Source organism: Oncorhynchus mykiss, chromosome 7 (assembly GCF_057628025.1).
Source record: "Oncorhynchus mykiss isolate SJ-2025 chromosome 7, ASM5762802v1, whole genome shotgun sequence".
Taxonomy (NCBI): Eukaryota; Metazoa; Chordata; class Actinopteri; order Salmoniformes; family Salmonidae; genus Oncorhynchus; species Oncorhynchus mykiss.
Genome location: NC_143028.1, coordinates 26,892,589 through 26,915,845, shown reverse-complemented (window position 1 = coordinate 26,915,845; position 23,257 = coordinate 26,892,589). Strand labels below are relative to the sequence as shown.

At 42.5% G+C, this 23,257-nt stretch overlaps 1 protein-coding gene across 12 annotated transcripts in view; it reads right to left on the bottom strand.

Annotated features, from left to right (window-relative positions):
- LOC110527653 (receptor-type tyrosine-protein phosphatase T) overlaps positions 1–23,257 on the bottom strand; it is a 522,557-nt gene that overhangs the window by 21,253 nt on the left and 478,047 nt on the right. For all 12 annotated transcript variants that reach the window (XM_090240593.1, XM_090240592.1, XM_036983141.2 and 9 more), the window contains 6 exons: positions 21,720–21,817; positions 21,091–21,207; positions 13,795–13,949; positions 7,006–7,141; positions 1,458–1,607; positions 378–551 (listed from right to left, as the gene is read on the bottom strand). In XM_090240593.1, coding sequence (XP_090096719.1) covers positions 378–551; positions 1,458–1,607; positions 7,006–7,141; positions 13,795–13,949; positions 21,091–21,207; positions 21,720–21,817 — 830 coding nt within the window. The remainder of the gene's footprint in view (positions 1–377; positions 552–1,457; positions 1,608–7,005; positions 7,142–13,794; positions 13,950–21,090; positions 21,208–21,719; positions 21,818–23,257) is intronic.

Here is a 23,257-nt window from a genome sequence, read left to right as displayed (position 1 = left end):
AATGATCAGTTGTTAAATGATGTTGTTTGTTATCTTTTATATTGCTGTTGCACTATGACATTTAATTGTTAAACCCAATTTCTGCCTCCGCATATCCCCACAACAAATGCAATAAACATAAAATCCCTATACTAAGTCATAACACAACAGTACGAAAGCATATCTCAAACTAACTGATCTGTGTCTGCCAGTTTGGATGACATCTTCAACCAAGCTATAGCCAATGGTTAAACCCTACTTGGGAGTCTGCAAATAGTATTTTAAATCTTTGAGCGTTTGTTTGAGTCTGGCTATAGAGTGCCAGATTGGCAAGATTTGCACCTTGGGACAATACCAGTGGTTGAGAGACAGAGAGAGCGAGAGAGAGATCAACTTACATCCATGAGGGCAGCGTTGATGTAGTTACTGGACTCTCCATCAACAGAGATGAGGAAAGGCAGGCAGCGATCCACAGACAGGACGTCCATGCTGCGGTTCTTGTCGTGGTTCCGGGGGAGCAGTCCCACGCTACAGTCTTCAGGCCGAACCCGGGGAGTCACGATGTTCAGAGTCTGGGAGAGCGAACACATTATTTTTACAATTTTTTATCAGGTCTTAACAAGTTTTTTTTTTAAAGAAACCTACATCATCTTAACAAGACTTGCTGACTATTTTCATTTTCGACACGTGACATTTTTGTAACCTACTGGGAATTACCTTCCAACCCGCAATACTATAATACAATATTCTTCTAAGCTAAAGCATTAGGCATTACATTAGTCTCTGGGAACTAACACAAGTATTCAGGTCTCAGGCAAGGTTTCTCCCTCCGCTAGCGTTATTCACCAAACCACCTCCTCTGCAACACTCACAATGACATAGCCCTGAATCAACTGCCCAGACTAGTAGTGGAGAACAAATTGGTGAGTAAATAAACCCACGAAAATAAATAATCTGCCCCTATTTTCTCTGATTTCCATATTCCAACATAACAGCATTACTGGTAGTCAGTGCCTTCAACAAGTGCAAATACTTCACTGACGCGAAGGCTGCAGATTACTTATGTATGAGGGAGAATGAGGGATATTGATATTGGGAGTGCGATAGAGAGATACGCATCATACATTATGAGACAGATTACAGATCTGAGACCTGTGCTTGATACAGTGATGGGATATTAATCTCAGAGAGAATACGGAGCAGAAGTGCTTAGCTGCCGAGTTCATACTGCCTCCTAACGGTAGCTACAAAGCCTTGTTCTTGGAGAAGGAAAATGTCACCCATTTTAGGGGGAAAAGGCAAATGTCATACCTCTTAAGAGGAAAAGAGACAGACAGACAGACAGACAGACAGACAGACAGACAGACAGACAGACAGACAGACAGACAGACAGACAGGCAGGCAGGCAGGCAGACAGGCAGACAGGCAGACAGGCAGACAGGCAGACAGGCAGGCAGGCAGAAGTGGAGAGAGCTAACCTGAAACTCGTCCTTAATTTGGCTAGAGTTGGTCTGTGGGTCCAGTCTGATAATGTTGTAGTATATGGCTCTGAATTCACAGACTGGGATGGCTGTGTTTCCACACAAGCAGGCTTCCAGGATGGCATCGTGGACAAAGACATACTGCTCCTGGGGTAGGACACAATACATAACATGAGATTACGTAAAATAACATGACATAACAAAAGAGGTTCATGTATTTCTACCCTTCAGGTCAACATCAACACACAAAAGGACACTTTATTTACAGCACTTCAACAACTAGTTGGACCCTATTCACTAGACTCAATCCACATGTACTGTTGAAATGTTTCGAGAACAGAGCAGAACATACAGGTAACGAGTCCAACTCTAACTGCTTGTACACTGATATACAAAACCATAATTAGTTGTTGGCAACACTTTACATTAAGTTGCCACTATTACTATGCAACTACACAGTAATAACTATAGTACCATCATAGTAGTTATAGGTAGTGATATTAGTAAGAACACAGTTGGCTGACACATCCACTTGTTGAAGGTTATTCCACATATGTAATTACTGATGTTACACATTTTATTGTTACACTATGTAACTCATGTTTTGTAATGACATGATTGATAGTCACCTGTGAATTACCATGCTAATAACTCAAACCAAAATCTGACATAGTTACATGTAACTACATGGTGCCATTACCATCAAATCCACCAGTAATACCAGGGTTGCTCTGATGATGTAAATAGGCTAGGACCCTGTAAACACACCTTGTGATTAACTACTGGTTATTTTAGATGAGTTCATTTCTGTGTTATTACCTGGCTCAAAGGGTATACTGAATCAAGTGTCAAGTAAGAGCAATGTAGTTACATAGGATATACTTAATTAAGCAGTAAGGTCCGGGGGGTGGTACGGTGCCTTCGGAAAGTATTCAGACCCCTTGACTTTTTCCACATTTTGTTACGTTACAGCCTTATTCTAAAATGTATTAAATACATTTTTAAAAACTCAGGAATCTTCACACAATACACCATAATGACAAAGCAAAAACAGGTTTCTTTCTGAAAATGTATTAAAAATAAAAACCAGAAATACCTTATTTACATAAGTATTCCTTTGTTACAAGATTCATCCTGTTTCAAATGATCATCCTTGAGCTGTTTCTACAACTTGATTGGAGTCTACTTATGGTAAATTCAATTGATTGGACATGATTTGGAAAGGCACCTGTCTATATAAGGTCCCACATTTGACATTGCATGTCAGAGCAAAAACCAAGCCATGAGGTCGAAGGAATTGACCGTAGAGCTCGGAGACAGCATCGTGTCGAGGCACATATCTGGGGAAGGGTACCTAAAAAATGTATGCAGCATTTAAGGTCCCCAAGAACACAGTGGGCTCCATAATTCTTAAATGGAAGAAGTTTAGAACCACCAAGACTCTTCCTAGAGCTGGCCGCCTGGCCAAACAGAGCAATTGGGGGAGAAGGGCCTTGGTCAGATAGGTGACCAAATACAAGATGGTCACTCTGACAGAGCTCTAGAGTTCCTCTATGTAGATGGGAGAACCTTCCAGAAGGACAACCATCTCTGCAGCACTCCACAATCAGGCCTTTATGGTAGAGTGGCAAGACGGAAGCCACTCCTCAGTAAAAGGCACATGACAGCCCGCTTGTAGTTTGCAAAAATGCACCTAAAGATTTACAGAAAATGAGAAACAAGATTCTCTGGTCTGATGAAACCAAGATTGAACTCTTTGGCCTGAATGCCAAGCATCACGTCTGGAGGAAACCTGGCACCATCCCTAAGGTGAAGCATGGTAGTGGCAGCATCATGCTGTGGTGATGTTTTGCAGCGGCAGAGACTGGGAGACTAGTCAGGATTGAGGGAAAGATGAACGGAGAAAAGTACAGAGAGATCCTTGATAAAAACCTGCTCCAGGGTGCTCAGGACCTCAGACTGGGGCGAAGGTTCAGCTTCCAAAAGGAAACAACCCTGAGCACACAGCCAAGACAACGCAGGAGTGGCTTTGGGACAAGTCTGAATGTCCTTGAGTGGCCCAGCCAGAGCCCGGACTTGAACTCAATCTAACATCTCTGTAGAGACTTGAAAAAAGCTGTGCAGCAACCCTCCCCATCCAACCTGACAGAGCTTGAGATCATCTGCAGAGAAGAATGGGAGAAACTCCCCAAATGCAGGTGTGCCAAGCTTGTAAAGTCATACCCAAGAAGAATCAATGCTGTAATCGCTGCCAAGTGCGCTTCAACAACGTACTCTTTTTACTTTGTCATTTTGGGTTGTCGTGTGTAGATTGCCTTGTTCTAAAACATTTGAATAAGGCTGTAATGTAACAAAACGTGGAAAAAGTCAAGGGATCTGAATACTATCTGAAATCATTGTACATATAAAACACAGGGAAATCATATTTTTAACTGCACTGGGCCTTTAAGCCAGGTCATAGAAATAAACTAATTGAAAATGACTGGTAGTTAATGACAGGGTGTGCCTTGTTACAATTATTGTACCAGGTCCTAGCCCATTTATCAACCCTGATTTTACATGTGGATTTGATGGTATTGGCACCTTGTTGGTACATGTAACAAGTTCAGATTTCGTTTGAAATTATTAAAACCATGAGCCTCCTAGGTTTTGTATTGAAGTCAATGTACACAGCGGACAGAAAATAGCTGTCCTCAGGCTACACCATGGTGCTACCCCAGAGAGTGTAGTTGAGGTTACTGTAGACCTTCATTGCAAAACAGTGTGTTTTAATCAGTTATTTAATGACGTGAATATATGTATTATAGTTTAATCTAAAAAGGATATATATTTTTTAATGTTTCACAATTTGTATTTTTATGAAATTCACAGAGTAGGATGGTATTCCCCTTCCTTCTCTGAGGAGCCACCATTGATATATGTTAACTGTTCACAGGAGAGGCATTTTTTTCATCAAAATGCATTTTGTTTTGCAGAAAGTCCTTCTGGAATATGTGAAGTTTCATGTGCCTTAATAACAAACTTGTATTGCATCTGTAAATACATTGTTCAATTACGAGCCTAGTTGGTTTAGCCACGGAAAAAGTCAGGAACCTTCCCGCTAGCCATGATTGGCTGAGATAATGGATGTTATGGACATGGCGGGACATGGCGGGAAAGGAGTTTGGATTGGTCTGCCAGGTAGCATGCTTCCTACTACAATGTGAGCTGCTCAGTATGCGTTGATAATCCTTTCTACCGCGTCTTTTTACAAATATATAACGTTAATTTAAAAAGCCGTGCTATTTTTCTCAACAACATGGATGCCCTAAATTTAGCAGATGCTATTGACAGATCAGTTGTAAGAAGTTGTGATGTGCTACTTTTCATACATGCCACAGTCAGTGTGAGTTGGAATGACTTGACACGACCCTGGCCAAGTCTGCCGTGAAGAAGCATTCATCCATGTATACAGGTAAGAGTCTAGCTACATTTTCAGATATTATACATGTTTTTAATTTAGTCAGAAAGTCCTTTTCATTGCAAGTTCAAGCGTACTGTTGGCTAGCTAGCGGACGTTAGCATGCTGTCTCGCTAGCTAGCGTTATGTGTATGATCTCTGTAGTAATATTATGCAAATCAGAAATGAATTTGCATTGCTAGTTATAGCCTAATGTTAGCTAATGTTAGCAAGATAACGTTGAACCTAGTTGGTTAGCTTTAGCTACCTGCAGATTCATACTACAGCTATGACAATCAGTTTGTATTGGTGGTAGTATGAGTTGGTATTACGTCAGTTCATTGTTTAGCTAGCTAGCTAGCTATCAAATTAGCCAGGTGTGTCTGGGGGTGATTACGGACATCTATTGTATTTCATGAACATGTGTACATATCTAGAAAATAGTGACCCATCCACTTAGCTAGTTGTGGCTGGGGATGGATATTAAAAAAAATTCACTTGACCCATCAATTTAGACAAGTGTGTCGGGTAAGTGTCATCTAATAATTATAAAACATTTATAATCTGGACACGTTCTGTTGTTTTTTATATTTCTACGATGAAAATAACCACTTCACTGTATGATTTACACCTTCTGTATCCTGTGCATGAAACAAATAAACTTAGATTGTATTTGATATGGTGTGTGTTTTACCAGAGAAGGTAATGTGGAGAACAACATGAGGTTGCTGTTGTATTACCGTTATTTAAGGGTGACTGCAAAACTCCCACGGTCGTAACCCACACTTAGCAAACACACTTGCAAACTCATTCACAGGATAAAAATGTGTGCGAACTTAAGTTATCTATTATTCAGCATGTATTTAATATTAATAGGATCATTGGGATGGAAGATGCATGACTGAGAACTCTCCAGAGGTAGCTAGGCTCGCCTGACTTGGGAAATATATCTGAGGAGACACCACACACATTTGATCAGTAGTGATATCACGCGTGCTGATGGTTTGTACGAATGGTTGCAAGTCGTTGAGAATGTACAATGTATATCAGTCTAGTAGGTACACATAAATTAATGAAACAGTAGTAGTTATGGAGGATACTGATGCATATTTACTAGTAGCCCTTTTGTCGTTCTCACCATTGACATTGAAGTAGCACTCAATGGGGAGTAGTTTGAGAAAGATGAGAATGACAGAATTGTTCATCTTTATAAAATAATGAGTACTTAGTTTGGACGCAAGGTGATTTGTAGATCAGTGATTCTGTTTGGTCCAACTGCAATGTAGTTGATCTCAAACACACACACATTATCTCACAGGTGTTGTTTCTCCACTAAGAACCACTGTTTCATCACTGACTGCATGATCCACTGGAAAATGTAACCCTAATAGCCTGGAATGGCCTGTCTGGCAGATAAGGCCCAGGCTTATAGACCATAGAAATAGAATCTGGTTTCAAGGTCTGGGGATAACATTTCTATGCTTTAGACTCTCCCTTTAGACTCACTTTACATTATCATGTCTAAGCTTCACAATATCCTATGTCTATGCTTTACAGTGTCCCTCCATAGGACTCACTTTAAAATATGCCTGCTGAAAATTTCATGCAGAACAACTAACTGTGGGCAGTGGGTTATGGCATAGAATCAGTCTGGTGATTGTCTGGGAAAGACTAGCCATAGCAGACTACTGTTTGAGCCTTTTCAACCCTTTACCATGGCGATGGAAAATGCTACGCTAACAGACTTGCTGTGCCTTTGAACGTTGGTTGCACTCCCTTTACACTTAGTATGAGGATGTCTAATGCTAACTGTGTAACTGCTAGTAACTACTATCAGTACCATTGAACAAAATAACATGTGAATGGCTAATGATAACCTAAAAATACCATATTAACGCTAGGTATAAGGATGGCTAATGCTATGCTATTTGGCAAACTGCACTTTTAAACACTGTACCATTTTTTTATGTACCATTATGCGTAATTATGTATCATTACTTCCTTTGCAGGGCACTGTAATGACTAATGCTTCAAATATGATAGAGTACTGTCCTCTTCTTTACCCACTATCCACACACACGCTAATCAGTACATTTCTTCACCAACCTCGGTTTGCACCATGTTAACCCTTTGTGAGCGCAGTTCGCGGATGCAGTTGAAGATGTCCACCACACCCTCGTTCTCGGCCATATCCAGCATAATGTCCACAGCTATGAAACAGCCTGTCCTTCCAGCCCCGGCACTGGAGAGAGAGAGAGTGGGAGAGAGATAAAGAGAGAGAGAGAGAGAAACTATTTCTCAAATGACTGCCTCACCTGGTTCACCAACTATTTCTCAGATAGAGTTCAGTGTGTCAAATCGGAGGGCCTGTTGTCCGGACCTCTGGCAGTCGCTGTGTTGATACCAGAGGGTTATATTCTCGGGCCGACTATTTTCTCTGTATATATCAATGATATTGCTCTTGCTGCGGGTGATTCCTTGATCCATCTCAACGCAGACGACACCATTCTGTATACATCTGGCCATTCCTTGGACACTGTTAAAGCTTCAATGCCATAAAACACTCATTCCGTGGCCTCCAACTGCTCTTAAATACAAGTAAAACTAAATGCATGCTCTTCAACTGATTGCTGCCCGCACATGCCTGCCCGACTAGCATCACTACTCTGGACGGTTCTGACTTAGAATATGTGTACAACTACAAATAACTAGGTGTCTGGCTAGACTGTAAACTCTCTTTCCAGACTCATATTAAACATCTCCAATCCAAAATTAAATCTAGAATCGGTTTCCTATTTCGCAACAAAGCATTCTTCACTCACGCTGCCAAATTAGATGCAGTCTATCACAGTTCCATCCATTTTGTCACCAAAGCCCCATATACCACCCACCACTGCAACCTGTATGCTCTCGTCGGCTGGCACTCTGGGTATTCGTCGCCAGACCCACTGGCTCCAGGTCATCTATAAGTCTTTGCTAGGTAAAGCTCCGACTTATCTCAGCTCACTGGTCACCATAACAACACCCACCTGTAGCACATGCTCCAGCAGGAATATCTCACTGGTCATCCCCAAAGCCAACACCTACTTTAGCTGCCTTTCCTTCCAGTTCTCTGCTGCCAATGACTGGAACGAATTGCAAAAATCGTTGAAGTTGGAGACTTATATCTCCCTCACTAACTTTAAGCATCAGCTATCTGAGCAGCTTACTGATCGCTGCAGCTGTACACAGCCCATCTGTAAATAGCCCATCCAACTACCTACCTCATCCCCATATTGCTTTGATTTAATTTTCTGCTCTTTTGCACACCAGTATTTCTACTTGCACACCAGTATTTCTACTTGCACATCATCATCTGCACATCTACCACTCCAGTGTTAATCTGCTAAATTGTAATTACTTTGCTACTATGGCCTGTTTATTGCCTTACCTCCTTACGCCATTTGCACACACTGTATATAGACTTTTTCTATTGTGTTATTGACTGTACGTTTGTTTATTCCATGTGGAACTCTGTGTTGTTGTTTGTGTCGCACTGCTTTGCTTTATCTTGGCCAGGTCGCAGTTATAAATGAGAACTTGTTCTCAACTGGCCTACCTGGTTAAATAAAGGTGAAATATACAGTATATATATTTTAAATGTAATCAATGTCTCCAGTAAGGCCTTGTCTTTACAGTACACAGGGTTCTTTGGCTCTCCCCATTGGAGAACCCTTTGAAGAGCCCTTTTTCGTACCAGGTAGAACCCTTTTATGTTCCATTAAGAATCCTTTCTACAGAGGGTTCTACATGGAACCCAAAAGGGTTCAACCTGGAACCAAAAAGGGTTCTACCTGGAACAAGAGAACAAAGGGTTCTCCTATGGGGACATCCAAAGAACCCTTTTGGAGTGTGCAGTTCCTAATCTATCCTCTGTAATTGACCTGCCACAGTTAGCGGCGGCGGCGACACATGAAGACACATGCCCTATGATAAACACATGTTGAACCGCGCTGCGCTCCCACAGTTAGCCAAAAGAGGCAGGACTGCCTAATGGTGCTGACAAACAGCGCACTCCATCAGCCCCTGCGAGTGACAGGTAGGGGTTAGAGCTATTTCCCCCTTACCCCGGTGTTAAGGAAACACACCCAGCAGAACGGACTGTGAGGGAGGGATGGAGCAAGAGAGGGAAGGAGTTGTGATGGAAGGGAGATAGTGGTGGAGAAGAGGTAGAGGAGAGGTAAGAGACGGGGGCTGCTTAGCCATCATTCACTCGGCAGCATTCTGACAGGTCCCAGCTCCGGATCTCAGGAGCTGGGGGCCACTCAGTAACTCGGCAACCTGTCAGACAGCCTGTCAGCTGCCGGTGATTAATGGTGAGAGCGGCAAACAACTGGGTCCTGGCAGGGGGATATCGGCCAAGGAGTGCCCCAGGAAATGTGAAATTACTCCGCAGTCTGTCAATGGGGGCCTACGCTCTGTGGGCCAAAGTTTATCCTGTTGGCCTTCATCTGCATCCCATCTATATTTCAGTTAAGTGGGGGAATGGCTGCCAACCTCCATGTAGCTCCATTGGACATTTGTTGTCAGCGCTCAACGAGGGAATTCGGTGGGGGAGTGATCGGAGCATTGTATTTCAAAAGCCAGGCTGACCTTTTTAGGAGAACTTGAACCGACACCGCTTTGGATTGTAGAAAAGCGATGGAGTAAGGAATGAGAGGTACGTTAAATATAGTGTGCCGCTAAGGGGACTAGTCGGAAATATGGGTCGGCAGGTAACCTAGAGGTTAGAGTGATGGTCCAGTAACCGAAAGGTTGCTGGATCAAATCCCAGAGCTGACAAGGTAAAAATCTGTTTTTCTTCCCCTGAGCAATGCAGTTAACCCACTGTTCCCAAGGGTGCCGAAGATGTGGATGTCAATTAAGGCAGCCCCCAGCACCTCTCTGAGGGGTTGTGTTAAATGCAGAAGACACATTTCAGTTGAAGGCATTCAGTTGTACAACTGACTAGGTATCTCCCTTTCCCCTAAATGGGACACATACAAAAAGTTTGAGCTTTTTGATGTCAATGCCTTTTCTGCCTATTGTCCTAGTGTAAACATTCCCAGGACACAAACTAGTTAAATGTTTTACATTTAGCAGATGCTCTTATTCAGAGCGACTTTCAGTAGTAAATGCAAAAAATGTCTTACTGGTCCCCCATGGGAAACAAACCCATAAACCTTGTTTTGCAAGAGCCATGCTCTACCAACTGAGCTACACAGGACCTAGCAAGATGGAAGATGTTTTTAAGGACTGCATTTCACAAGTGGCTAGTTTGCATCAGCTACTTTCACATGGCATTATGGCTAACTGACGGTTTCAGTTGTATTTATTATGTTGCAACACCAGTGAATTTGTGAATTTGACAACTAATAAACATTACCTACCTAGCGGGTGGCCATCTACAGACAGGACTTTGCTATTTAGCTAGCTAGGTATTGAGCTTGCTAGCAAACTCAGATATACTTAAAAATGTGTTGCTGTGCAATGGATATGAAGCCGGTGAGAGCTCTCCCATTTCTGTTCTAGCTGTTATGATTACCTAGTAGGTCAGTGCTGACCACAAATGCTTATTTGCTTGCTAGTAAAATAAATTTCCTGTTCCTACAGATGGTTAACTAGCTAGCTTCCTGTTGTTTATCTTATTCAATGCTCACTAAATACATTTGCATTGAAGTTAGCTAGTCACAGCAGTACCCACTGGGCAAAAACTGGTTCAGTAAATGTGGTTTCCACGTCATTTCAACCCAAAAATTATATGTGATGATGTTGAATCAACATGAAAAAAGTGATTGGATTTGCAAAAAGTCATCAACGTAAGGGAATTTAGTATTTGTTTCCAAAAAACTTTTAACCTAAATAAAAAAAAAAGGGTGACATTCTATTTTGATTTCACATAAAATTCACATTAGTTGACAACTTAATCAATTGTAAATCAAAACTAGACGTTGAACTGACGTCTGTGCCCAGTGGGTAGCTATCTATTTGTATAGCTAGCTGGCTAGCTAGCTGGCAAAGCCAATAGATAGATATCTTATCTATGTCTATGGTTATAGCGAATTTGCACATAGACATGGTTATAGTAGTCTTGCTATGGGGATTACAAGCATCTTTAGATGAGATAGAATAAAGGCTTGTGTGAAGAGAAGTTTTAACACTAGTAGTATTTCAAACTAACCAGTGACAGGGTTGTCCACCATTTACAGTTTTGTATAATTTTACGAACACCTTGCAAAAACACCTATACAAAACCCTAGCACCCCTCTCCATCTAGCCTTTTCCATTCTAGGTATGTAAATCCTGACTCAAACTAAGAGACTCTTGCAGCACTATACATAGTCTCTCTCTCTCTCTCTCTCTCTCTCTCTCTCTCTCTCTCTCTCTCTCTCTCTCTCTCTCTCTCTCTCTCTCTCTCTCTCTCTCTCTCTCTCTCTCTCTCTCTCTCTCTCTCTCTCTCTCTCTCTCTCTCTCTCTCTCTCTCTCTCTCTCTCTCTCTCTCTCTCTCTCTCTCTCTCTCTCTCTCTCTCTCTCTCTCTCTCTCTCTCTCTCTCTCTCTCTCTCTCTCTCTCTCTCTCTCTCTCTCTCTCTCTCTCTCTCTCTCTCTCTCTCTCTCTCTCTCTCTCTCTCTCTCTCTCTCTCTCTCAACACTAGCAACTTACTCACCCCAAGTGACGTTACAGACAGAGAAAACTAGCTATTCAATATGTTCATACTACTACCAGCTTACCTTTGCTACACTCCCACCCATTGGTTATTGTCATATCTAACCGCAGCAGAGACCACTGGAGGTGCCATGGTGATTCCCCCCCACTTGCCCTTCAGCACGTATATCATGGCCCTTAGCACAGCCTGTAAATTCTAATCTCCTCCCTCTCTTTCTTTCTCTATTATCTTCTGCTGTAGGAGCAGAGAAGATGAAGAGGCAGCATTCAATATGGTACTGTGACAGCTCATTTACATCCCTGGTGATATGGATGACGACAGACAGCGAAAGTGCTCAAAGAAACACAAGTCAGCCGGCCCCCACTCACACATGAGTTGTGCCACAAATGCACTCAACTGAATGGTTCTACAATGTCCCAAAGGATAAGACAGGGTAAGAGAGAGAGAGATGGCTTTTGTCTAGAAATGACTTTATTTATTTATGGTACTGACTGCCCAAACACACCTGGATCCACAGGTTTAACTGAATTCATCTTTGATTCCTGGAGGGCTGCGTGTCTGCAGGTTTTGGTTATTTCCTTTCAATGTGTGTCCAATTAAGATGTAGACAACCAGGTGGGAGGAGTTCCTAACTAAACAATGACTACTTAAAGCATTGTCAAAATTGGGGGGCAGGAAAGAAACTTGCCAGTTAGCATGGGTAGTACAGTATCTAGCTAAAGTAGAATACATTTGTGATTGACATTGGTTTTTGTCACCTCTGTAAAGGTAAGGAAAATATTTAGCCTGTAGTAGAGTTAATTTATAACAAAAACATATGTTTGATTAGCTAGTAGATTATTAATGGCTAGTGAGCAAGTTAAAGCTAGTATTAGCTGGTTAGCTAACTGGATGTCTAAATTACTATAAACTGAAAAATGCTAGGTAGCTAGCTAGCATAAGTTGCTAGCTACCAGACAGTAACGTTTTACAAGTTGCAGTCGTGTAATTTGTCCCTCCTTTTAGTATAGATGGGTTGTTATAACATTTATAAAATGTATTTGATGATTTATGTGCCATAATTACAATGAGGACATTGTGTTCCTCGCCTCATTCCAGGGCGACTGCCAGTTGTTCTTCCCTGCTGCTAAGTGCTGCTAAGCCTTACGTTTCTCCAAGGTCGGGATATCAGAGATTATATGGTGGATGTCACTCTCCCGCGACAGGTGTGAATCCTCCTTTTTTCCCTAACAATCCTTGAAGGTTAATGTCATCAATCCAATGTATGAGAGTGCAAAGAACAGAAGGGGCAGGGAATAAAGTGGCAGTATAACATTTGCCATAGTCTCTTCCATTCTCGTCCTTGGATGTATGAGAGGTAGAAAGGTGCCCCGTGCTTCATGGGAGCAGAAAGCACAGCGCCGGACACTTGAGTTAATCCACTCTGAAAAAGTCTTAGTCACATCTGCTTTGTTTTGAGAGTCCCGAGCCAAAAGTGAAATTGCATTTTTGCCACTTAGCAGCCTCTCCATGTCACATCTCATTGTGTACATGCACTCCCTCCCTCCATCCCTCTCCCCCAAGCCTCCCTCCACCTCTCCCCCTTTGCCTGTCTGAGCTACATGTAAATGCCTCGGTCTCATGGGGTGGATGTTTGAGTGGGATGCGGAAGGGTGGAGGAGAGAGAGCAGAGAGAGCGGCCTTAGTCTCCCATCGCTCTCGCTCATTCACTAAAGATGAAAGTGACGGCTCCCAGCTACTGTGATGGTTATTTCTGTGGGGATCTGGACAGTGCATGGGCCTGTGGGGTAGTAGGAGGTGGTAGTCAAAGAGAGTGTGCAGGTATTTGGGAGTTACCTGAATCCGAGAGTATAGTTCCATTAATCAGCCCCCTTATTTTTTCTTGCCCTATAGTTTGGGAATTAACTCTGCTGTCTGATTCCACAGCAAGTTACTAAGCAGTCATGTAATGGAGGCTGTTCGAAACCCATTACTGTGACGGGGAAATGCGTCTGACTTGAGTTAGAACCTTGAGCTAATGCCTAGGCTTTTGTTCAGCAGGCTAATAGTCTTGTAGCGCACAGGCCGTTGACATACTGAATGAATATGTTCAGAGTCAACTTATCTGATGAAAAAGGAATACATAAATACATATACGAAAGCCATGAGTGATAAATATGTCATCCCAGTAGTCCTGTGTTATTTGACCAACCCAGCATGGTCAGTATGTACCTGCAGTGGGCCACGATGGGGCCGGCATCGGGAGGGTTGAGGAACTTGACCTGGCGGACGAAGCCTAGGAGGCCGGTGGCGTAGCAGGGCACACCGTGGTCAGGCCAGCTCGTGAAGTGGAATTGACGGATCTCCCGAATCTCATGGTGGCCCTTCTGAAAGAAAACAATATGGAGGCTCAAATAGAGACATACACAGTGGACTTCCTGAAAACATTGGTCCTATTTGGCTCAGTCGATTCCTATGAAAAATGTATGTATGCATGACGTATGTCGCTTTGGATAGCGTCTGCTAAATGGCATATATTATTTTATAAACTGTGGGCTGACAACAAAATGGAGGCTCAAATATAGGCATTAAACCAAATTGTATTCATCACATGCTTTGTAAACAACACTTGTGGACTAAGAGTGAAATGCTTCCCAACATCGTAGCCTTCCACAAGCTTCCCACAATAAGTTGGGTGAATTTTGGCCCATTCCTCCTGACAGACCTTGTAACTGTGTCAGTTTTTTAGGCATCCTTGCTCACACATGCTTTTTCAGTTCTGCCCAAAAATTGTCTATAGGATTGAGGTCAGGGCTGTGTGATGGCCACTCCAATACCTTGACTTTGTTGTCCTTAAGTCATTTTTCCACAACTTTGGAAGTATGCTTGGGGTCATTGTCCATTTGGAAGACCCATTTGCTTTAACTTCCTGTCATGAGATGTTGCTTCAATATACCCACATAATTTATTATTATATTAATTAATTTATTATTATTTATTATTATATTATATATTTTTCGAAGTGTACCAGTCCCTCCTGCAGCAAAGCACCCCCACAATATGATGCTACCATCCCAGTGTTTCACGGTTGGGAAGGTGTTCTACGGCTTGCAATCCTCCCCCTTTTTCCTCCAAACGTAATGGTGGTGATTATGGCCAAACAGTTCTATTTTTGTTTCATCAGACCAAAGTATGATATTTGTCCCCATGTGCAGTTGCAAACCGTAGTCTGGCTTTTTTTATAGCAGTTTTGGAGCAGTGGCATCTTCCTTGCTAAGCGGCCTTTCAGGTTATGTCAATATAGGACTCATTTTACTGTGGATATAGATACTTTTGCACCTGTTTCCTCCAGCATCTTCACAAGGTCCTTTGCTGTTGTTCTGGGATTGATTTGCACTTTTCACACCAAAATACGTTCATCTTTAGGAGAAAGAACGCGTCTCCTCCTTATGACGGCTGCGTGGTCCCATGGTGTTTATACTTGCGTACTATTGTTTGTACAAATGAATATGGTACCTTCAGGCGTTTTGAAATTGCTCCCAAGTATGAACCAGACTTGTGGAGGTCTACAATTTTTTTCTGAGGTCTTGGCTGATTTCTTTTGATTTTCCCATGATGTCAAGCAAAGAGGCACTGAGTTTGAAGGTTGGCCTTGAAATACATCCACAGATACTTCTCCAATTGACTCACATTATGTCAATTAGCCTATCAGAAGCTTCTAAAGCCATGACATCATTTTCTGGAATTTTCCAAGCTGTTTAAAGGCAAAATCAACTTTGTGTATGTAAACTTCTGACCGACTGGAATTGTGATGCAGATAATTATAAATGAAATAATCTGTCTCTAAACAGTTGTTGGAAAAATTACTTCTGTTATGCCCAAAGTAGATAGTTTGTTAACAAGACATTTGTGGAGTGGTTGAAAAACGAGTTTTAATGACTCCAACCTAAGTGTATGTAAACTTCCGACTTCAGTTGTTTGTTCAGATTGGCCAAATGGCGTGGGAGAGCTTTGTCTGCCTCTCTATGTGTGGAGTAAAGGTGATGTAGAGCTTTTCACCTCTAGTTGCACAGGTGGCCGAAATGATAGAAATTAGGTAAGATGGATTTCAGTTTTCCTGCATTGAAATCACTGGCCACTAGGAGTTCCACCTTTAGATTAGTATTTTCTTGTTTGCTTATGGCTCTATACACCTCATTGAGTGTGGTCTTAGTGCCAGCGTAGGTTTGGGGTGGTAAACAGCTACGTAAAATATGAGTATGATATGATGAAAATATGATAACTCTCTTGGTAAATAGCATGGTCCACAGCTTATCATGAGGTATTCTTACAGGTGAGCAGAACCTCGAGACTTCCTTAATCTTAGAGATAGCAACAAAGAGACCCACACCACTCCCCTTGAGCTTGCCTGATGCTGCCGTTACTTTCCTGCTGACTTATAGGAAAAACAGCTATAATATTATCCATGTCCTTGTTCAGCCAAGTTTCCGAGAAAAACAGGATATTACAGTTCTTCAGGTCCCGTTGATAGTCTCGAACGGAGCTCGTCCAGTTTGAACTCCAATGATTCACCAATTGAATACAATGTACAGGTGGATTATTTACTCTCCTCTGTACTTTCCTCAGTGTACCCGCACGTTGGCCTCTATATCGTTGTCTCTTTCTCTACCGATTGTCAGGGATTAGGGCCTGGTCTGGGGTGAGCAGTATGCTCTGTGCCGTTGACTCTTTGAAGTAGAAATCTTTATCCAAATTGAGGTTAGTGGTTGCTGTTCTGATGTCCAGAAGCTATTTTCGGTCATAGGAAACGATGTTGGAAACATTATGTACAAAATAAGTTAAGATCTGCACAAAAAAAACACAAAATAACAGAATTGGTCAGTAGCCCGTAAAACAGCTGTTATACATTCCAGCGCCATGTAGGTTTACAGTGAACATCCTCAAAAATGTAGGGCAAATGGGCTCCCATTCCAGTTCAACAACTGAATAAAAATAGCTACTGATTGGTTTCTTTAAAAAAAGTACATTATGACAACTTGTGTGTACTGAGGGAACAAAACAAAGGGGATTTGATAGCTGGGAGACCATTGATTTCCTTTCCTCTGATGTTCAAATTACATTACGAAATCAATATGAGTAGATAATGAGTAAAGATCTAAGATGTGACACAACAAAGCCACAATGTGTAGTAAATCAAAGATTGTGAGGAAGGTAGGTAGGGCCTAGATCGTGTTTGCCATGGCAACATGAACTCAACAGAGTAGAAGGTGAGTGGTTCTCACTCTGCTAGGCACGTGGCATGATACCAAAATGTAGGGTTACTTGTATAAACTCAGTCAAATGATAATATGAGTGAGATATTTCACTTTATGGAGATTTGCTCTAGTGGATTTTCTAACTGAAGTACCAATCACAGCTACTCTTGGAGACAGACAGGTTGAGCGGCAAATGAGGTGAGCCCCTCTCCTCTTCATAACACACCACTCGTTCAACCTCCTGTCATTTTTATGCAGGCCTCTCTTCCTTGAGCTCTTGAGAGCAGGGAAAAGCAGGGAGAGATCTCACTCCTATTATCATAGATCATAGTTCTACACGGCATGGTCAAATTTATGTGGACACCCCTTCAAATGAGTGGATTCAGCTATTTCAGCCACACCCGTTGCTGACAGGTGTATAAAATCGAGCACACAGCCATGCAATCTCCATAGACAAGCATTGTCAGTAGAATGGCCCATACTAAAGAGCACAGTGACTTTCAACGTGGCAACATCATAGAATGCCACCTTCCAACAAGTCAAGATCAAATTTCTGCCCTGCTAGAGCTGCTCCGGTCAACTGTAAGTGCTGTTATTGGGAAGTGGAAACATCTAGGAGCAACAACGGCTCAGCCGCGAAGGGGTAGGCCACACAAGCTCACAGAACGGGATCGCCGAGTGCTGAAGCGAGTTCAAATCGTATGTCCTGGGTTGCAACACTCCCTACTTCCAAACTGCCTCTGGAAGCAATGTCAGCACAATAACTGTTTGTCGGGAGCATCATGAAATGGGTTTCCATGGCCGAGCAGCCACACACAAGCCTAAGATCACCATGTGCAATGCCAAGCATCAGCTGGAGTGGTGTAAAGCGCGCCTCCATTGGAGCAGTAGAAACACATTCTATAATGAATCACACTTCACCATCTGGCAGTCCGATGGACAAATCTGGGTTTGGCGGTTGCCAGTAGAACACTATCTGCCTGAATGCATAGTGCCAAGTACAACATTTGGTGGAGGAGGAATAATGGTCTGGGGATGTTTTTCATGGTTCGGACTCGGCCCCTTAGTTCTATTGAAGGGAAATCTTAACGCTACAGCATACATTGACATTCTAGACGATTCCGTGCTTCCAACTTTGTGGCAACAGTTTGGGGAAGGACCTTTCCTGTTTCAGCATGACAATGCCCCTGTGCACAAAGCGAGGTCTTGACTGAACTTGACTGGCCTGCACAGAGACTGCGAGATGAGTGGTGATATTTTTGGGACTAGTCTGGCTTCAGAGAACATGTCTGCATTATGAGGGAAGTCTATACATCCCCCGTACAGTGTGATATCGAAACTATTTCTTTGAAATACACAACATGACCAAAAGTATGTGGACACCTGTTAATCGAACATCTCATTTCGAAATCATGTGCATTATTATGGAGTTTGTCCCCCCTTTGCTTCTATAACAGCCTCCACTCTTCTAGTAAGCCTTTCCACTAGATATTGGAACATTGCTGTGGGGACTTGCTTCCATTCAGCAACAAGAGCATAACATGCTGACCAAACCGGACGCGTGCGCCATTGTGCATGCCTACGTCCGCGTGCACCTTTTTACCTGAAATGCACAAGGTCCACTACTCCGACAATTAATCCACAGATAAAACGGTAAACAAAATTTAGTTTCTCATCATCTCCCCTTCCTTCGGGCTTCTTTTTATTCTTTGGACTTCATATGACGGTTGGCAACCAACTTTACTGTGCATTACTTCAACCGACTTGGAGTGAGGACCTCAGTTAATCTTTCAATCACCCACGTGGGTATATGCTCCTATAAACCAATGATGAGATGGGAGAGGCCGTACTTGCAGCGCGTTGAACATTATAAATAGAACCAATTTCAATTTAAGCGCCTGGCCACGCAGACACTCGTTGGCGCGCACGAGCAGTGTGGGTGCAATGATCGAATAACATGTATGTGTACATTTATGTCACATGCGACGAGAGCGGTGTGGTCAGTATGGAAGTGAGGTTGTGCACTGATGTTGGGCGATTAGGCATGGCTCTCGGTCAGTGTTCTAATTTATCCCAAAGGTGTTCGAATGGGGTCAGGGCTCTATGCGGAAAGGTGAAGTTCTTCCACACCGATCTCGACAAACCATTTTTGTTTGGACCTCGCTTTGTGCATGGGGGCATTATCAAGCTGAAACCGGAAAGGGCCTCCCACAAACTGTTGACACAAAGTTGAAGTCACAGAATCGTTTAGAATGCTGTAGCGTTAAGATTAGTTTGCTGACAAGGCTACTCCAGTTGTCATAGAAACGACGGGTATGTGTGCAGTGTTGTAGGCAAATTGGTGGTGGCGCTTGTGCTTCCTATCACTTAGAAGTTATGTACAAGCTAAAGTGACAACAATGCCTGCCATGGATGCTTCCCAGTTGCTTTGAATGTTCAAAATCATAGGGTAAGAACACCTTTAAAGCCTCAAAGGATAACATGGTCCAGCTTTCAGAAAGAGTCCTTTAACAACAGGTCATTTTTGGCTAGCCACAGCAGTCAATTAGCTAGCTAGGTAGCTGTTTAGCTTTCTAGCACATTCACATTTGTTTGTAAACAATTAACAAGCTATTAGTTAGCTACCACATGTTCTTGTCAAACTGTCGACGGAGTAGCTAGCAAGCAACAAGATATGCTGATTAACAGTCTAAAACCACTTGAGGGCAAATTCATCAGATTTGACCATTCATAAACAAGTCACATGGCCAGGAACCAGATTTGAAGGTGGTTTGAAATGTGGTTTGAAATAACTGATTCCATGTGATTTTTGGCTGTTCAGACTGTAGGAAATAAACAGATTAGAATCAGACAGGCAAAGAAATAGGATTTGAGTCACTTCAAACTTCCAATGTGAACAAGGCTTTAGAAAATCTGCTGGAGTGAATTCACATAAAGTGAGATATCGAAACTATATATTTGAAATAGAACCCACCAATAAGGATATCAGCCAAGGCAGCAGCATATAAATGGGTGTGGATGTGCAGAAACTGGAAAGTGGCCATTTAGAGTATAGTATAACACTGGGCTACAGTAGTAATAATGATCACAGGCTTCACACCTCCACTCCTGTTTAACTCCCATTGAACTGTACTGTATATAAGAATATGTATATATGAATAGTGTGTAAATAGTATTTTTGTTATCTCTTAGTGTCTTTCCTATATATAACTCTTATTAATTGTAATTTTTTATTTGAAATGTTAAGTTGTTCTAGTCTTTTACTGTTCTGTACTTAGTCATGTATTTATGTTTTATATGGACCCCAGGAAGAGTTGCTGCTACATGTACAGTAGCTAATGAGGCTCCTAATATACTAATGTGCTTAATTTCTAATGATAAATGCTTAATTGCATTTAGGTTGGTTAACTGTTTAATCCCTTCATGCCAGCGTTGATATGCCGGCAAAGCCCACATAATACTTCGACACTGCAGTTAAAATATCTTGCCTGTTTGGAGTATATGGACACTTGGGTCGACAGGTGCAGTATTGAAGGTGGTAACGGTGTAAATCGGGGGTAAACTATGTCTACGTTTGCCAATCCAGTGGGCTCTGTTTTATTTTATTTTCAACAGATTAAAGTATGTGTGTGTGTACGGGCTTTAAAATCTATCTGTGTGGTGCAGTAAAATAATCCCTTTGGATTCGTCATTAATAATGCTTTTCATAATTTCAGAGCTCATTATTTGACACAATTAAAATGATTTAATACGTTATATTTGAAAGCATACGAAGCGTGAACCCATCACTGTGCACTGCTTTTTAAGGCCCGGGAATTAAGGTTGTGGTGTGATAGTGGAGTTCTGTAATGACAAAGTCCTGTTTCCCGTTCAAATGGAGAGTGTGAGAAGGTTAAAAAGAACTTTTGCTTTCTTGTAAAACTGATGGATTAATTGCATGCACAATTCGTTGACTACAAGCTGTTGTGTTGTCTGCTTAAGCGGCTTTTACAGAGCCACAAAATATGAATTTCAAGACTATCAAAGCTTGTTTCTCTGATGTTTGCCTTTAAAAGAGAGCTAACAGAACAATGGTGTCGAATTCTGAATCCTGCATACCAATTATATTGTGCTTCTTTCAATGCAAATCCTTACTGATTACTAGTGTTCAATTACACTCTCATTTCCCAGTTGAACAACATAGCTTCACCTTGCAACCACAAATGTAAATCTGTTTGGTTGGAATGAATGAAAACAAAACAAGAGAGCATGGTTATTGACTTAGTCGGTTTACCTTCTGGACTGTGAAGGTGCGAATGACGTACTCGGCCAGTGGCTCTGTCTCGATCAGTGTCACCTTGATATCTCCGTACACATCAGTCTCGTCAGGCCAGTACCTCACGCACTTCACCTGGGAAGAGAAACATACATGGTCAAATCCTTGTCTCTTAAAGAGGCTGTTTGGGACTTTTGCTTCTGGAGTGCAAAAGTCAGTTTTTTGCTCCTGAAATGGACAGAACAAATATTACACAGGACCAATCATTTCATTCTATTTCTGTGGTTGATAGTATATTCATAATATACAAAGATGCCTAATTGAATGGCATTGAAAACAAAACAAGTAATTTGTTGTTGATTTATTGTGAACATGACATTTGTTGTGAACTATTTGTTGTTGTGAACAGTAATGGTATGAGGTGTAGGGAAGGGGAATATGAGCTATGATTGACACACCCTAACCTATTAAACAAGTGGATTTTCACCAAGTGTTTTTCGAGCAGTGGGGAAAGAAACAGCACGGAAATCCATTCAGTATAAGAACGTTGATGGTTCTGCAATAACGTCACAAGTTCTTAGCCACTTGGCAGTGTCCCCAGAGTAGTACTCCTCTAACACCTTTCAAATCCGCTTTGATGAACTCACCCTGCCCACTTCCACCAGGTTCGTAACCATGACGATACTGCCAGAATTCTCTTGCCAGATCATCCTCCAGAAATCTCTCACCGTCTCCTGCATGGGGCCTGGAAGCAGTGGTGTAAAGTACTTAGGTAAAAATACTTTAAAGTACTACTTAAGTCATTTTTGGGGTATCTGTACTTTACTATTTCTATTTTTGACAACTTTTACTTTTACTTCACTCCTAATGAAAATAATGTACACTGCTCAAAAAAATAAAGGGAACACTAAAATAACACATCCTAGATCTGAATGAATGAAATATTCTTATTAAAGACTTTTTTCTTTACATAGTTGAACGTGCTGACAACAAAATCACACAAAAATTATCAATGGAAATCAAATTTATCAATCCATGGAGGTCTGGATTTGGAGTCACATTCAAAATGAAAGTGGAAAACCACACTACAGGCTGATCCAACTTTGATGTAATGTCCTTAAAACAAGTCAAAATGAGGCTCAGTAGTGTGTATGACCTCCCTACAACGCCTGGGCATGCTCCTGATGAGGTGGCGGATGGTCTCCTGAGGGATCTCCTCCCAGACCTGGACGAAAGCATCCGCCAACTCCTGGACAGTCTGTGGTGCAATGTGGCGTTGGTGGATGGAGCGAGACATGATGTCCCAGATGTGCTCAATTGGATTCAGGTCGGGGGAATGGGCGGGCCAGTCCATAGCATCAATGCCTTCCTCTTGCAGGAACTGCTGACACACTCCAGCCACATGAGGTCTAGCATTGTCTTGCATTAGGAGGAACCCAGGGCCAACCGCACCAGCATATGGTCTCACAAGGGGTCTGAGGATTTCATCTCAGTACCTAATGGCAGTCAGGCTACCTCTGGCGAGTACCTGGAGGGCTGTGCAGCCCCCCAAAGAAATGCCACCCCACACCATGACTGACCCACCGCCAAACCAGTCATGCCAGGGATGTTGCAGGCAGCAGAACGTTCTCCACGGTGTCTCTAGACTCTGTCACATGTGATCAGTGTGAACCTGTTTTCATCTGTGAAGAGCATAGGGCGCCAGTGGCAAATTTGCCAATCTTGGTGTTCTCTGGCAAATGCCAAACGTTCTGCACGGTGTTGGGCTGTAAAAGCAACCCACACCTGCCCTCATACCACCCTCATGGAGTCTGTTTCTGACCGTTTGAGCAGACACATGCACATTAGTGGCCTGCTGGAGGTCATTTTGCAGGGCTCTGGCAGTGCTCCTCCTGCTCCTCCTTGCACAAAGGCGGAGGTAGCGGTCCTGCTGCTGGTTTGTTGCCCTCCTACGGCCTCCTCCACGTCTCCTGATGTACTGGCCTGTCTCCTGGTAGCGCCTCCATGCTCTGGACACTGCACTGACAGACACAGCAAACCTTCTTGCCACAGCTCGCATTGATGTGCCATCCTGGATGAGCTGCACTACCTGAGCCACTTGTGTGGGTTGTAGACTCCGTCTCATGCTACCACTAGAGTGGTAGCATGAAAGCCCCGCCAGCATTCAAAAGTGACCAAAACAACA